This window comes from Olea europaea, chromosome 15 (assembly GCF_002742605.1).
Source record: "Olea europaea var. sylvestris chromosome 15, O_europaea_v1, whole genome shotgun sequence".
NCBI lineage: Eukaryota > Viridiplantae > Streptophyta > Magnoliopsida > Lamiales > Oleaceae > Olea > Olea europaea.
Genome location: NC_036251.1, coordinates 3,474,363 through 3,491,079, shown reverse-complemented (window position 1 = coordinate 3,491,079; position 16,717 = coordinate 3,474,363). Strand labels below are relative to the sequence as shown.

General features: G+C 35.7%; 2 protein-coding genes across 2 annotated transcripts; both read left to right on the top strand.

Moving 5' to 3' along the window:
* Positions 1 to 22: 22 nt before the first annotated feature.
* Positions 23 to 2,376, top strand: LOC111409856 (psbP domain-containing protein 1, chloroplastic-like). The gene is made up of 3 exons (XM_023039938.1): positions 23 to 290; positions 1,287 to 1,718; positions 1,896 to 2,376. The coding sequence occupies exons 1-3, from the start codon at positions 48 to 50 to the stop codon at positions 2,115 to 2,117; spliced, it is 897 nt and encodes a 298-aa protein (XP_022895706.1). The 5' UTR covers positions 23 to 47; the 3' UTR covers positions 2,118 to 2,376.
* Positions 2,377 to 10,130: 7,754 nt separating this feature from the next.
* On the top strand, positions 10,131 to 13,009 carry LOC111409855 (Golgi apparatus membrane protein-like protein ECHIDNA). Its single transcript, XM_023039937.1, has 6 exons — positions 10,131 to 10,396; positions 11,307 to 11,363; positions 11,460 to 11,663; positions 11,760 to 11,819; positions 12,121 to 12,247; positions 12,704 to 13,009. Exons 1-6 carry the CDS (start codon positions 10,382 to 10,384, stop codon positions 12,790 to 12,792), a joined length of 552 nt encoding a protein of 183 aa, XP_022895705.1. The 5' UTR covers positions 10,131 to 10,381; the 3' UTR covers positions 12,793 to 13,009.
* The last annotated feature ends 3,708 nt before the right edge of the window (positions 13,010 to 16,717 follow it).

Sequence of the window (16,717 nt, the reverse complement as noted above, 5' to 3'; positions counted from 1 at the left end):
GGAATGTGGTCAAAGAGGGGCCTATTTTCACTTATCCAAAAAAATCCATGCCTGTTATCCTCTTCTGTTCCTCGAAACCTCGCCATGGTTCCTTAACATTCTCACCCCACCTCACTCACCCAACAGCGACACACACAATGGCCAGCATCCTCGTAAGAGTTCAGCCTCTGGCCACGACCTCGAATTCTCCGAAGCTGGACAGGTCTTCCTCTCGCGGACTTGTCAATTTTGTTCCACCCCACCACAGAAATTGCATCCGTCGATCGTCCATTTCTTGTAAATTACACGGGGTCAGTCCTTCCATTTATGTTCTCATTAGATTTTCTTTGGCATTGCAGATTTTTCCATCAATTTTCATTTAGTATTCGTCGTTAGTGTACTACTGTTACCTTATTTTGAAATAAATGTTTAATCCCAAATTTCCTACCCGTCTGCTGTAGCATTTGATTTTTAATTTTTACAAAGATGCAATGTATAAAGGATAATAATCGGTCAGAAGCACGTTAGGTTTCTGGGAACTGATTAGGATTATGGTCTAAGAGAAAGAGAATGAAGTTTTTGTATGAATTAAAATCTTCTATATATGGTTAAACTGCCTACAGAAAACCGGATTGGGATTTCGACCAAATCAACAATGAATATATCCTGCCCAGCTTAGGGAAAGTAGAAATTTTTTATTTGGGCATCTATCTCATAGATGGTCACAATGTCCTAAAAAAAGAGAGAAGCTATTGTATATTTTTGGATTGAGTTTCAAATATTGGCAGCAGTGATAGTCATGTCTAGAGTGGAAAAATAACCTGTTTCGATTTTCTGATGCATTATGGAATGAATTCGGATGACTAGTTCAGGATGGCATAAAAGTTTATGCATTGAATTGTTTTGCTCTATCAATAAGGAAGCCATTCCTACCATCTTCAAAAACAATCCACGAACCAAAGGAATATGAGTGATTGCCACATCATACACATTTACGCAATAAGTTTTGTGGTCTGCATTAAATTTACCAACGATTTGGAGATTAGTTTGTGAGTCATTTTATGTCCCAAACACCAGGTGTTTATACTTTTCTAGTCATTTATTATGTTATGTTAAGCGGGAAAAGTAATTAGTTGGATAGCTATAGAAACTTAGAAGTATAACGGAGTTCGTATAGTATGTGCTATAGTCGTATATGCCATGGACCCGTCAATCAAAGCACCATCAAGAAGTAATTTCATTCTGCACAAGTCATGACTTTATAAGTTGAACAGTTTCTCACGGGACATTTTCTAATATAAAACCAGAATAAAGATTTTGCAGTTCCGAGAAGAAATGTGATGGCCTTGATCCTCGCAGGTTGCATCCTTTCACGAACTAATATACACAATATTGCATATGCACAACCTGTTGGGTTCAGGGAATACATAGATACCTTTGATGGCTACTCATTAAAGTACCCTCAGAACTGGATCCAAGTACGTGGTGCTGGGGCCGACATATTCTTCAGGGATCCTTACGTTCTAGATGAAAATCTCTCGGTGGATATATCATCACCTTCATCCTCCAGTTACAAGAGCGTAGAAGATTTGGGTTCTCCGGATGAAGCAGGAAAGAAGGTACTTAGGCAGTATTTGACGGAGTTCATGTCTACTAGACTTGGTGTTAGGCGTGAATCAAGTATTCTTTCTACCTCTTCAAGGGTAGCTAACGATGGAAGACTATATTACGAAGTGGAGGTGAGTTCTCATTAGGTTCAAGTCGTTTTCATTTCCATTAACCATAGTTACGTATTCGAGGCAATGTCTATTATAGGGCACTTCTTTTCCACTTGTATCAGAGACTTTGTTTCTTCTGAGCAAAGTGAAATCAATGAAGTCATTGTCCGATGTTGATTACATTTTTTACATAACTAGGTGAACATAAAGTCATACGCGAACAACAATGAATTGGCTGTCATGCCAGAGGAAAGGGTGGCCCGTCTGGAATGGGATCGGCGCTATCTTTCAGTTCTTGGAGTTGAGAACAACCGATTATATGAATTAAGAATACAGACACCCGAGAAAGTATTTGTGGAAGAGGAAAGTGACATTCGCGAGGTTATGGATTCTTTTAGAGTAAACAAGGTGTCTATTTGATGATCATCTCTTCGAAGGTGTCTATTTGATGATCAGTATGGCATTACTAGATTCTTGCTATCATCCATGTTTCAAATTCATGTTTACTTTGTTCCTAGGAATGTATCCGAGTATGTAAGATAACAAGAAAAAACTAGTAGAATGTATGACTGTGTACACCTGTCGTTTTGTTGCCTTCTTGATTTTGTGACAGCAATGTGTTAACGTTGTTAAACATATATTTTGATTTTGTGACAGCAATTGTATTAATGTTGCTAAACATATGTTTTCTTGATTTCGGTGTATTATGTGTACCGCTCCCATAACTCTCTCCTCTATGAATTCCATTATTAATGAAAAAATAATGCTATCTAGAATTAGTGGTGCTAGAAAATCAGTTTATCCACCACTATGTGATAGGTTCAATTAAAAGTAAACTTATGTAATTCAATTAATTGTATATTTCATTTAATGACACTTAGTGCCACTTAAACTGGTATAACATTTGTGATGCTAAATAGTATTATTTTTAATAAAACATGAGAAGAGGTTCATTTGCAATTGACGAGAGTAGTTACACTTTAAGGCCTTGTTTTAGCCACATTCTTTCGAAAAAATATATTTTTTTAAATAGTGATTTGACATCATTTCAACTTCACATTCTTCAATAAAATAATATTATATACAAAGTCAAAATTTTTCCTCATTTTTTAATCATACATTTTGATGTGAACCCGTGTAGGTAAATGTTACGGAACCCACGAACAAGATGGAAATCTTTCCAAGAAAGTCAAAGTAAGATTTTGGATTCGAAATCGATAAATATGGAACCAAGCAACCCGAATCGTCGACAATGTGCGGACCTCTTGATTATGCAAAATTATAGAATCTCATCCGGTTGATTTGAACGCCACAAGAATTAGATCTTGATAAGTTTGAAAGTTGTTCAATTGAAAGAACAAAAAGAAAGCAATTAAAGCCTTTCAATTAATCAATATATCAAAGGTTCTTTACAATGAAGGAATAAACTTCTATTTATATTAAATCCTAGAATAGAAGTCCAAAAGGAATAAAATACTAATAATCTAGTAGAATCTTGAAAATAACCAACCAATATCATAAGAATTTAATTAAAAATAAAATTTTAACAAAATATGGAAAAAAAATGCGGGAAAATGAAATTTTATCCCCGAAATAACACTATGCGACCGCATCGGCTTGTATTGAGTTGATCTAATTTGATTCGATTTTTCACTCGAACATGAAAGTTGTCTTGTTTTACGTCCCGAACATCGTTCCATCAATAGTTTCTTGAACGAGCAATCACATCGTCTCTTTTACTCGCTTCGTCCTCACTCAAGTCATCGGACCATCCTCGACTATCAACGGATCTTTCTTCGGGCTTGACGTTAGACTTGACCTTGATGCTTGTGGCTCTTGGATCACATCATCCCTTCCCTCTTCGAAAGAATTCGTCCTTGAATTTGTACATGCATCAAAGAGAGAAAGATCAGACACATTAAAAGTTGCTGAAATGTTATACTCATCTGGAAGATCTAATTTGTATGCGTTGTCATTAATCTTTTCAAGCATTTGAAATGGTCCATCTCCCCGTGACAACTTTGATTTTCTTTGTTCTGGAAATCCCTCTTTCCTGAAATGCACCAAAATCCAATCTCCTAGTTCGAATGTAACAATCTTCCTGCCCTTATTTGCTTGCTCTACATAGTGCTTACTCTTCTTCTCAATTTTCTCTCGCACCTTTTCATGAAGTGACTTCACCAGCTCAGCCTTCCTCTTCCCATCCAAGTTACCTCGTTCATTCACAGACAAAGGTATTAAATCCATAGATGTTATAGGATTAAAACCATAAACAATTTCAAATGGGGAAAACGATGTAGTGGAGTATGTGACCCTATTATATGCAAACTCTATGAAAGGGAAGTACTCTTCCCAATTCTTCAAATTCTTATTAACCACAGTGCGCAATAGTTGTGTCATGGTCCTATTCACTACTTCAGTTTGTCCATCGGTTTGTGGGTGATAAGTTGTAGAAAATAGTAATTTCATGTCTAATTTATTCCACAAGACCCTCCAAAAGTGACTAAGAAATTTGACATTCCTATCTGACACAATACTTTTAGGTATTCCATGCAAGCGCACAATTTCTTTAAAGAATAAGTCTGCAATGTTAGTGGCGTTATCAGTTTTGTGACATGGAATGAAATGTGCCATCTTACTAAACCTATCCACCACTACAAAAATCGAATACTGACCCATTTTAGTCCTAGGCAAGCCTAACACAAAATTCATTGAGATATCTACTCAAGGTTCACTAGGTACTGACAAAGGTGTATAAAGCCCATGAGGTAAGACCATCGATTTAGCCTGTTTAAAAGTTATGCATCGACTACAAATTTGTTCCACATCAACTTTCATTTTAGGCCAATAAAAATGCTCGGTTAATATTTCTAAAGTCTCTGCTACCCCCAAAGTGATCCATTAGACCCCTACTATGTGCTTCTTTAACCAATAATTCACGCATAGAGCAATTAAGAACATATAATTTGTTTTCCCGAAACAAGTACCTCTCATGTTTAAAGAACTTATCTACAGCCTCCTTATAACATGAATTGTAAATGTTGGAAAATTCAGAATCATTAGCATACATGTCCTTAATGTATTCAAAACCAAACAATTTCGCACTTAAAGTAGTTAAAAGCACATACCTCATCCGCTACTACATTTTCCTTACCTTGTTTGTAACGAATGACATATGGAAAAGTTTCTATGAATTCCATCCAATGTGCATGTCGTTTGTTTAACTTACTTAACCCCACAAATGTTTCAGTGATTCATGATCAGAATGAATTACAAACTCTTTTGGCCACAAGTAATGTTGCCATGTCTCCAAGGCTCGAACAAGTGAATAAAGCTCCTTGTCATACGTAGGATAGTTGAGAGCTGCACCACTTAGCTTCTCACTAAAGTAGGCTATAGGTCTCTTATCCTGCATTAAGACTGCTCCACTATCTATTCCTGATGCATTATACTCAATCTCTAAAGTTTTGTCAAGTTAGAAAGTACTAAAACCGGTGCTTTACACAAACAATCTTTGATAGTGTTGTATGCATGTTCTTGTTCTACCCCCCATTGAAACTCCATATTTTTCTTGACAATCTCAGTTAGTGACGTGGTAATTGTGCTGAAGTCCCTAACAAAACGCCTATAAAAACTAGCAAATCAACGAAAACTTCTAACTTCAGTTATGTTTTTAGGTGTTGGCCAATCCTTAATAGCATTTATTTTCTCTTTATCTACCTCTACACCATTAGCACTAGCTACAAAGTCTAGAAATAAAACCCTATCCATGCAAAATGTGCACTTTTTAAAATTGGCATAAAGTTGTTCTTTTCTCAAAACCACTAGCACACACCTCAAATGTTCTACATGCTCATCAAGATTCTTGCTATAGATTAAAATGTCATCAAAATAAATTACAATAAATTTTTCAATGAAAGCACGTAAAATATGGTTCATTAACCGCATAAAAGTGTTTGGTGCATTTGTGAGTCCAAACGGCATAACTAATCATTCATACTTAGTTTTAAAAGTCGTTTTCCATTCATCATCCTCCCTCATGCGAATTTGATGATACCTACTTTTAAGATCAATTTTACTGAAAATACATGCACCATGTAGCTCATCTAGCATATCATCTAGCTTAAAAATTGGGTGACGATACTTTATTGTAATGTTGTTGATGGCTCTGCAATCTAGCATATTCTCCAAATTCCATCTTTCTTTGGCACCAGCAACACAAGTACTACACATGGACTCATGCTTTCTCGTACATATCCTTTGCTCATCAATTTCTCAACTTGCCTTTGAAGCCCTTTTGTCTCATCTGGATTATTTTGATAAGCCGGTCGATTTGGATTGACAGCGTCAAGTATGAAATCAATTTGGTGCTCAATTCCTCTAATGGATGGTAGTCCACTAGGCACGTCCTCCGGAAACACGTCTTCAAATTCTTGTAACAAAGAAATAGCCAAACTAGGGAGGGATAAGTTATGCTCCTTAAAGTTAAGGAGTGATTCCTAGTAAACCAATAGTATCATTTGTTGCCTCTCAACTATTGCATTTTTCAATTCACTCCTTCTCACAAAGAAATTTTGTTTCGACTTTTCTCTCATCTTGTAAAACTCTCTTTCTTTTCTCTCATGTGGTCCCACTCTCTTTTCCTCTCTATTGGTCACTTTACTATTTTCTCTCTTTTTCCCAAACTCCCTCACCCTTATTCTTTCTTCATTTTTCAATTGAATTTGGTCCTCATATACTTGTGCCGATGTTAATGGCGCAAGAGTGATAGACCTCCCATTTTTCACAAAGCTATACTTATTTTTATACCCATCATACATTGCTTTCCTATCGTACTGTCATGGTCTCCCCAACAAGATATGCCCTGCATGCATAGGTACAACATTGCACATTACATCATCCTGATATCTACCAATGGAAAAATTAATCAAAACCTTTTTGTCATCTTAACTTCCCCACATTCATTTAGCCATTGTAATTTATAAGGCCTAGCATGTTTTAACAGTGTCAAGCCCAATTTTTCACCATGTTAGTGCTAGCCACATTAGTACAACTACCGTCATCTATTATCAGACTACATACCTTGCCATTGACGTGACATCGCGTGTAGAATATGTTTTCTCCCTGCTGCTCCAAGTTATCTGCTTTGATTTGAGCACTAAGAGTTCGCCTCGTGACCAACAACTTACTGTTAACTGCATACTCCGTTGTATCTTCTTCATCAACATCCTCCAATTCTGGAATGTCTGCATAATCACTCTCACTTTCAGTTTTCACTTCCCCGCTGTTCTGCAGAATCATGGTTCTCTTGTTTGAGCATTGAGAAGCAATGTGCCCCACTCTCAAGCAACAAAAACGTTTGATGTCTCTGTTTCTTGATGGCTGTGACTCCCCCTTTGGCATGGCCTTGCTAGCACTCTCATCGTTGCCTCTTGGTACCTCAGTTCTTTCTCTTGCAACTGTTACTACTCATTTGTTATTTTCTCACTTCGATTTCCTAGAAGAATTAGAACTCGAAGATCCCGATTGATACCTTGCTGTCCCCTTTCGCTTCAACTGCCTCTCGACCTTCATTCTCACATGTAACATGTCTTCAATTTTCATATAGTGCTGCAGTTCCACTGTATTTGCAATGTCCCTGTTCAATCCACACAGAAACCGAGTCATGGTAGCTTCACTATCCTCCTCCACATTTGCCCTAATCATTAGTGTCTCCATCTCTTTATGGTAATCTTCCACACTCCTGGAGCCTTGATATAAATTTTGTAATCTTTGATAAAGTTCCCGATAGTAGTGAGTAGGTACAAAACTCTTCCGCATTATAGTTTTCAATTCCTCCCATATATTGATAGGTCGCTCCCCACTTCTTCGCCTCAAAGTCACCAAGTGATTACATAGTCCGTGAATTCAAGAACTGCAATTTTCTCCTTCTTCTCTCCCAAGTAATTGTGGCAATCAAAGATTAACTCAATTTTCTTCTCCCAGTCCAAGTAGGCCTCCGGATCACTCCTACCTTTGAACGAAGGAATGATCATTTTAATGTTACTCAAATTCCTATCAATCTCGTCTCCATCGAGATTCCTACCTCTCATTTCTTGCCTAACTCCCCTATTTCTACCCTTTCCAATCCCGCATCCACAATCGCATCTTCATCCATCTTACTATCAACCTCAAATTCACTAACCTCTTCCATCCTAGGTTCCCGTCTACCCTGTCTCCGTGCATTAAGACCTCCCCTTCGTGTATTGGCAGGTAATGGATTTTGCCTTCCCCCGTGCATCCTACCTATCCATCTGATCCTTCATATCTAGACATATCCGCTCAATCCTTCGCATTGAGTCCTCTAGCATGGAAACTCGATCATCAATTCTACCTGAACTCGATCCTTCCCTATCAGACATCCTAAACTAAGTTATTTTTCTGCCTCACAGTTGTTCACTCAATATGGTTTTTTCCCTCGATTGTTCTCACCACTCTGCCTTTTATCTCTCGTTTTTTCACCAAGTCCCCAAAAGAACAATTTTGGAACTCAATCAAAAATTTAATCACGTGGAATTCAAACCGGTGTGAGTGAGATTACAAGGGCAAGGAATTTAGAACAATTTGACTGGCAATTCAAATTAGACAAGTAAAGAAATTGACTCAAGAACGCAAAACAAGAAAGAAAATTACTGACTGAAAATTTAAACTAGACGCAAAATAATAAATAGACTCAAGAAATCGATAATTCTCAAGATTAACAATAATAATAACATTTTTTTTTAAATTCAGATTTCTTTATGGAATTTTTTTTATTGTACGGATGAACAGTATTTTTTTTTTTTTACTCTTAGAATAGAAAAATAAAAAACAAAACTGACGCAACAAACGGAAGTTGATTTGGATGCAAATTGAATCAAAAAATAATTTCTAAAGTTTTTTTTATAACTTTTTTGGATTAAAGACTCTAAAATACAAACGGACTCGAAGAACAGTAAAGAAAAGGAATAACTGACTCAACAAGAATTAAAAAGAGATATAATCTTGGATTGGAGCCAAGCTCTGGTACCAACTGATGTGAACCCGCGTAGGCAAACGCTACAGAATCCACGAACAAGATGGAAATCTTCCCAAAAAAGCCAAAGCAAGGTTTTGGATTCGAAATCGATAAATCTAGAATCAAGCAATCCGAATCATCGACAATGTGTGGACCTCTTGATTACACAAAATGATGGAATCTCACTCGATTGATTTGAACGCCACAAGAATTAGATCTTGATAAGTTCGAAAGTTATTCAATTGGAAGAATAAAAATAAAGCAATTAAAGCATTTCAATTAATCAATATTTCAAAAGTTTTTTACAATAAAGGAATAAACTTCTATTTACACTAAATTCTATAATAGAAGTCCAAAAGGAATAAAATACTAATAATCTAGTAGAATCTCGAAATAACCAACCAGTATTATAAGAATTTGACTAGAAATAAAATTCTAACAAAATATGGAAAACAACACGGAAAAATGAAATTTTGTCCCGAAATAACACTATGCGACCGTATCGGCTTGTATTGAGTTAATCCAATTTGATTCGGCTCTTGATCCGAACATGAAAGTTGCCTTGTTTTGCGCCCCGAACATTGTTCCATCAATGGTTTCTTGAACGAGCAATCTCATTGCCTCTTTTACTCGCTTCGTCCTTGCTCAAGTCATCGGACCGTCCTTGACTATCAACGGATCTTTCTTCGGGCTTGACGTTGGACTTGACTTTGACGCTTGCGGCTCCTGGATCACATCACATTTTTCATAAATCTACTATTTTAAAATACATTTTTTCAAAATAATGTGTCTCAAAAACACTAATTATAAGTGGAGTTTATAAAACTACATTTTTTTAGAGATTGTTTTGTAGAGATTTTAATCCAATTAAAATCAAAATTTTAACCATTATTTCACTATTTTAACTGTCGTTTTTGAATTCTTCTATTACATGTAGTACCTACTTTATCTCAAATGGTCAAAAAATCAATTAACAAATTCACTACCAAACAAGCACTTAAATGTAGAGAATGAGTAATGATTATCCATCTTGTCTAAATACATCAAATTTCTTTGACCCATTATTTTAGAAAGAATCTATGAAGGTGTTTGGTAGGCGTTAAAATTAGATTTTTTAGTAGATTATGGTAGAAGTTTTTGAAATGTATGGTTGAAAAGTTGTGGAATCCATGAAAACTAAGATTAAAATCAAATTTTAATCCAAACCGAACAGGATCTAAAAGATGAATTTGCATGACTCCGAACTTTTTCAAGTGCCAATGTAAAGTAAAAAGTGATTTTTGTCAAGTGAACGTTAAAATGCATAAGATATTTAGACCTAAACAGAACAATACTTTCATAAAACGTAATTTTTTACTCGTAAAATTTAAAAATTAAATTATTTTAATATACTTTCAAACTTGAGGATGGGCAGAAAAACAAAGAAGTCCAAATCTTAATAGCAAAGCAAAACGGCGCAGTATTAACAGGCCTAATTTCCGATCCCTAATTTCCATTTTAAACCGCGGAAAAACAAAAGGAAATTTTCTTCGATATTTCGTAGCACGAGTATTGTATTGAAATCCGTTAATTTCTATAGAACCTGCAACCTGCGAACAACATTCAAAGCAGCTGAATTGCAGTACGTGATTGAATTGTAATTCTCGAAATGGATCTGAATCCAGTAAGTTTTCATTATCTCCGTTGATTTCACACACAATCCGTAGATTGAAATTCATTTATATATTTCCTTCGTCTAATGGCTACATGTTTATGAATCGATTGCGATTATTGTTTATAATATTATTGATTACTCCTTTAGTTCAGTATATCTTTTAATTTTATTTCGTTTTCTTACATTAAACCTAAATGGAGAGATTCGATTGGTTCTGTTTTCAAAAGGGGAATTATTGGGTTATGCAAGTTAATAAAATGCTACCATATTTTTATCTTGTACTGGGCGATGTAACAACATTGATTAATCAGACAGATTGACCAGTGATTATGCGTCCTTGCGGAGCATAATTTCTCTTCTTTTTTCTAGTGATTTTGTTGCTGTGTGAGACTATCTAGATTGGAATGATATATTTGGAAGGTTGAGGAATTTCTCTTGTTGGATTCATCTTATGATTCGTTTTTGCATGCAAACTTATGTTCAGTAAATTTGAAATGAAATGTTCCTCAGAACTGATAAGGTCATAAAAATTGTTTGAACGGGAGGAAAGAAAACAACAATGGCTGATTTGGGAAGTTTACTATTTAAACTATTTATTCTGGTGTATTTTTTCTCTATTTTTCTTAACTGAAGCCTGCTTACTCCAGTCAAAGCAGCCTTAAGAGTCCATGACTAGAAGAAAGAGTAGTGTTAATATGCTAGGCAAAATGTTGAACAGAAAAGAAAGTGGCTTTAGTCTGACGGCTGAGCTTGATGTTGCTTGTCGTGCATATATAATATCTCAAAATCTAAAAGAATAGATATGGATTAGTTGTCTTCTCAATGCCGCCCCCACCCCACAAACACACACTTACCTAGACAAGTAAAAAGAATTAGCATTGTAGAGAGCTCATCTGAAATTTTTTTCTGTTGTGCTTAGCCTGCAGGGGAGAATTATGCTAATCCACAGATATGCTTCTTCCATGTCATCTTCAAGGTTGAGTATATGTTTTTGTGATTGCTTAGGTACTTTATGATTTTGATCTGCATCAGCAAGTTTCGTAACATAATGTCGTTGTTTCTTTGGTTCCAGTCTGCAGCGTTGGCATTTTATATGCTTTCAGCATTCTTTGTTGATAGTTTTGTCATCATTTTTGTGGTTACTGTTCTCCTATCTGCACTTGATTTTTGGGTTGTCAAGAATGTAAGTGGACGCATCTTGGTGGGTTTAAGGTGGTGGAATGAAATAAATGAAGATGGTGAAAGTGTATGGAAATTTGAATGCCTTGACCAAGAGGTGAGCAGCAATGATTTATGCATGTCGCATGATATGCATCCGTTGTCTGTTTGAATGTGTCTCATACATCTTACTGTACTTTTTGCCATTTCTCAGTCACTTGCACGGATGAACAAGAAGGATTCATGGCTGTTCTGGTGGACCTTATACCTTACAGTGAGTAAATATATTTGAATTAAACTATCTCAAATCTCTCACATTTGAATGTCCAGCTGGAATAAAATGGACATGCTTGCAAAGGATAATTAAAAAGGATTTAAGAAAATGCTTGACATAGGGGGAGTTATTTTTCTTTAAAAAAAGGATAAATTAACTAGCCATGTTAGTGAATTTTAAGCAGAGAATCTGTAGCATACATTTAGGTCAAAAAAATTTCTTATAATGGCACCATATTGCGAAGCCTTTCCTATTTATGTTCTATTTTGGTCTGCCTAATTTGTTGCCTTCTGTTTTGTAGGCAGTTGTGTGGATCTTCTTTGGGATATTCTCTCTCATAAGGTTTCAAGCTGATTATATTCTAGTTGTTGGGGTATGTTTGATCCTCAGCATCGCTAACATTGTTGGCTTTACTAAATGCCGAAAAGGTACGTGGGCTAACTATGTTTCACATCAATTTATTGTTAAAAGTCATATTACATGTTTCACACTGCACAAAATGTTAATTTTGACCAGTTTTGGTATATCTAGAGAAAACTGTTTATGTTCATACTAGAAGGATTACTCATCTTTCCAGTCTGATTCATCGTAAATTGAAATGATAATTCATAATTATTATGCTAATTATAATATAGCAGCTGTTGTGGTGGTCATTGTTAGTGCCTTACACTGTTAAATCATATTATTCAGGCACCCTAGCTACCTTGTGAATTGATTGATTCTTCTATTTTATTGAGAGGCGTTTGCTTCTGCATTTCGTGCATTTCTGGATACAATGCACACAAATCTCATTCCTGCAGTTTACTATTAATATTTATACTAAAACATTTACTTATTTGTATAATTTATCTCCATGAGCAATAATATTTTGTCCTTTTGTCGAGATGCCAAGAAACAACTTCAAGCATTTGCAACCCAGAACCTTACTTCTCGGCTATCGTCTACCATTCAATCAGCATTCACCGTTATATGAACAATTCGATAAGGTAAGATTGAGAAAAGAGCTTCTGAGAGCCTTAAGAATTCGTGCAGTGATATAGAATTGTTGATTTTGCATGCGTTCCATGTAATTTTTTAATCAGAAAGCCTTGTACGCGATCTATACTGGAGAACCTCATTCATGGACATTTTGGGAATTCAATTGTTTGATTCTGTTAAATTTTTGGCATTTGTTCTTACAATGCTTGTGAGTTAAAGACAACTGTACATATTTCATATAAAGTTTTTGATGTGGTGTGGAAGCAAAATTGAAATTCTTAAAACAAAAATAAAGTTGAAAAACTTGAAAATATGTAGAGAATAATTTGATTATAATGAATTGGTTAATTGAAAAGTGTATAAAGCTCGCCAATCAAATCTAAATATTGTAATAATTTCATAAATTTTTGGGTGTATAAAGTCATGGTAAAAAAATAGGTACTTATAATAAAAATAACATGATAACGGCATGACCATCATCGACAATTAGTAGAGTTGCTGATGTTGGTATAAGAGATTTGATTCCTTCATTATGAGCCTTGAATACAGGCGCCGAGATGTTGGTATAAGAGATTTGATTCCTTCATTATGAGCCTTGAATACAACAGACTCTGTTCAGATCCGTGTGCATACTATATGAGATTTGGTGATAATGATTTCATTATCTTGCTGTTGTACGTTGACGACATGTTGGTAGCAGGCCCCAACAAAGATCGTATTGAAAACTTGAAGGCACAGTTGGCAAGGGAATTTGAAATGAAGGACTTGGGACAGGCAAACAAGATTCTAGAAATGCAAATTTACCAAGACAGAAATAATAGGAAGATTTCGCTTAATCAGAAGAACTACTTGAAGAAAATCTTGCGTCGCTTCAATATGCAAGATTGTAAGCCAATTTCTACCCCACTTTCTATTAATTTCAAGTTATCCTCAAGTATGAGTCCTAGCAATGAAGCAGAGAGGATGGAGATGTCTCGAGTACCATATGCATCAGCAGTGGGTAGTTTGATGTTTGCTATGATTTGTATAAGACCAGACATTGCACAAGCAGTGGGAGCGGTTAGTCGATACATGGCAAATCCTGGTAAAGAGCATTGGAATACTGTGAAGAGGATCCTGAGATATGTCAAGGGTACCTCAAATGCTACATTATGTTATGGAGGATCAGACTTTATTGTCAGAGGTTATGTTGATTCAGATTATGCAGGTGATCTTGATAAAAGCAAATCCACCACAGGATATGTGTTTACTCTTGCTGGAGGACCTGTAAGCTGGGTTTCGAAACTGCAGTCTATCGTGGCTACTTCTACTATAGAGGCAGAATACGTGGCAGCTACACAAGCCAGTAAAGAGGCAATCTGGTTGCAAATGATAATGGAGGAGCTCGGACACAAACTAGAGAAGATTGCTCTATTTTGTGATAGTCAGAGCGCTTTGCATTTGGCAAAGAATCCAGCATTCCATCAGAGGACAAAGCATATTCGAGTTCAATATCACTTTGTTCGAGAGAAGGTGGAGGGAGGAAGTATGGATATACAGAAGATCCATACAGCAGATAACCTAGCAGATATGTTAACAAAACCGATCGGAACTGACAAGTTTAGATGGTGTCGATCCTCCATCGGCCTAGCAGAAACGTAAGTAGTATGGAAAAGGCAAGTATGGGAAGGATGAAGTTGTCAACAAAAGTGACTTTAAGTGGGAGAAATGTTGAATATTAAAGCCACAATTGTTGACTCCAATAATTATTGTTGAAACTTCATGAAGATGTTTTCAAGTTTCAAGTGACCAACTTGAATTTGAATTCTTTTCCACCAATCACAACTTGGAAGTGGCAAAGTTGAAGTGAAACTCTCCTAGTCACCATATTTGACTATTTAAGAAGAAATTTTCTATTGAAATTCTTCTTGTTTTCATGTAGATACTTCCATTAAGGAGGTTAACAATTTCTATAAATAGAGGTAGATGTGGGGAGAGAGAATGCAAGCAACTTGAGAGGAATTAGAGAGTAGAGAGAAGATTGGGAGTAGAGAGAAAAAAATATATATTAGTTTCTCCTAAGCATTACCTCCTTGTATTCTCATATTACAAGAGAGATTAATTGTTGTTATCTCCTTGTATTTAGAGAGTGTTGTAATTCTCCTACTATAGTGAAATCCTCCTATACTTGCCCGTGGACGTAGTCTAAATTGGGTGAACCACGTAAATACTTGTGTCCATTTTCAGCTGCGGTTTCTCAATTCCATTTTGTTGTAAAGGCAAAATCGACTCACGTCTACCTCTATTTATAGAAATTGTTAACTTCCTTAATGGAAGTATCTACATGAAAATAAGAAGAATTTCAATAGAAATTTTCTTCTTAAATAGTCAAATATGGTGGCTAGGAGAGTTTCACTTCAATTTTGCCACTTCCAAGTTGTGATTGGTGGAAAGGAATTCAAATTCAAGTTGGTCACTTACAACTTGAAAACTTCTTCATGAAGTTTCAACAATATTATTGGAGTCAACAATTGTGACTTTAATATTCAACAGCTGAGTTAAGTTTTAACTAAAATTTGAAAAGCTTGATGCCATTATATAAAATGAGGAAATTACGTAGATGTAGATTTTTTAAGTTCTAATTTCAAAAATCAAATTTAAATTTTGTGTATACAAAAATCACATTTTAATATTAATAATTAATAATATTATAATATTTAATTGATCTATGTACTCACCCCACTTCCATCCACCCCATCAAATATCTCTCCCAAACCCTAATATTTTTCCGTTTCCCTCCCTCCCTCCGTCTCATTACCACACACCACCACTAGAGCACCGTCACCATCGACGCTACAGCATCGACCCCTTCTCTCTCTTTAACACATGAAAGACTATCGTCGAAGACCAAAGCAAGAGACCATAGTAGTCGTCACTACATAGGGACACTCACTACGATGACTCATCACGGTGCAGCAGTGATGGCTTTCCTTCAACGCACGACATAAATTCATTCTTCTTCTTTTTTTTTTCTTTTTCAATTTTTGAGTGGTGCGGTGATTGACTGTTTGGTTGTGGTACTATGGTGAGGTGATGGTGATGGTGTGTTGGTTTTGTGAGTGCAATGGTGGTTGAGATGTGTTGTGCGACGTGATTGTGGTGTGCAATTGTAGTGCTGTATGCGATGGTCGTACAATGCTGTGTTTGAGTGCAATGTGCTATGTGATGTGGTGTTGACGGTGTGGTGCTGGCTCTAGCAATATGCAATGGTGTTGATCGATTGTCATAAGGTGGTGGATGGCTCTGGAATTCGTGGTGGCTGATGACGGTGTTGTGTGCGGTACGATGGTGAGGTGTTGATCGCAAATGATGCTGGTCACTAATTATTTGGATGATTTTAACCAATAAATAATATGAGACAAATTATTTGAGATTTTGATCAATAAATTGGATATCTTGTGACCAATAAATAAGAAATGATCTAAAAATTTGAGTTAACCGTTTCATGAAACTTCAAATACACCATCAAAACTAAAGACATGAACACACTCTTGGAAATGAAGATTCAGAGAAAAGGCTGAAAGATCCAAGGATGTGTTTGTTTGCACGTATAGAATTTATATAAAAAGAAAAATGTTTAGAACTTATTTGCATAAAAATTATTAATTATGTTTGATTGATTTTATTTTCAACATATAAAATATTATACATATTCATATTTTATATTTTATTGGTGGGTAAATAAGAAAAAGAGGAATAGATGAAAAAAATGTTTTCCTTTGTTTTTGAGAAAAATACGAGCACGTGACTAACTTTTAAAAAATATTTTTAATGAAAAACTATCAATAAAACACTTCAAAAGTAAGAATTTAGGTGGTTTTTTTTGGGTGGGGGGGGGGGGGGGGGGAATTTTTAAAGAAAAAAAAAGGCAAAAAAAAGAC

What these genes read in the sequence shown, in the direction of transcription:
- LOC111409856 (XM_023039938.1), top strand. Translation starts at nt 48, where the DNA reads ATGCCTGTTATCCTCTTCTGTTCCTCGAAACCTCGCCATGGTTCCTTA. An exon ending in TTTCTTGTAAATTACACGGG is followed by an intron (nt 291 to 1,286) that starts GTCAGTCCTTCC and finishes ATATAAAACCAG; the next exon opens with AATAAAGATTTTGCAGTTCC. An exon ending in GACTATATTACGAAGTGGAG is followed by an intron (nt 1,719 to 1,895) that starts GTGAGTTCTCAT and finishes TTACATAACTAG; the next exon opens with GTGAACATAAAGTCATACGC.
- LOC111409855 (XM_023039937.1), top strand. An exon ending in TTGAATGCCTTGACCAAGAG is followed by an intron (nt 11,664 to 11,759) that starts GTGAGCAGCAAT and finishes GCCATTTCTCAG; the next exon opens with TCACTTGCACGGATGAACAA. An exon ending in GGTGGACCTTATACCTTACA is followed by an intron (nt 11,820 to 12,120) that starts GTGAGTAAATAT and finishes TCTGTTTTGTAG; the next exon opens with GCAGTTGTGTGGATCTTCTT.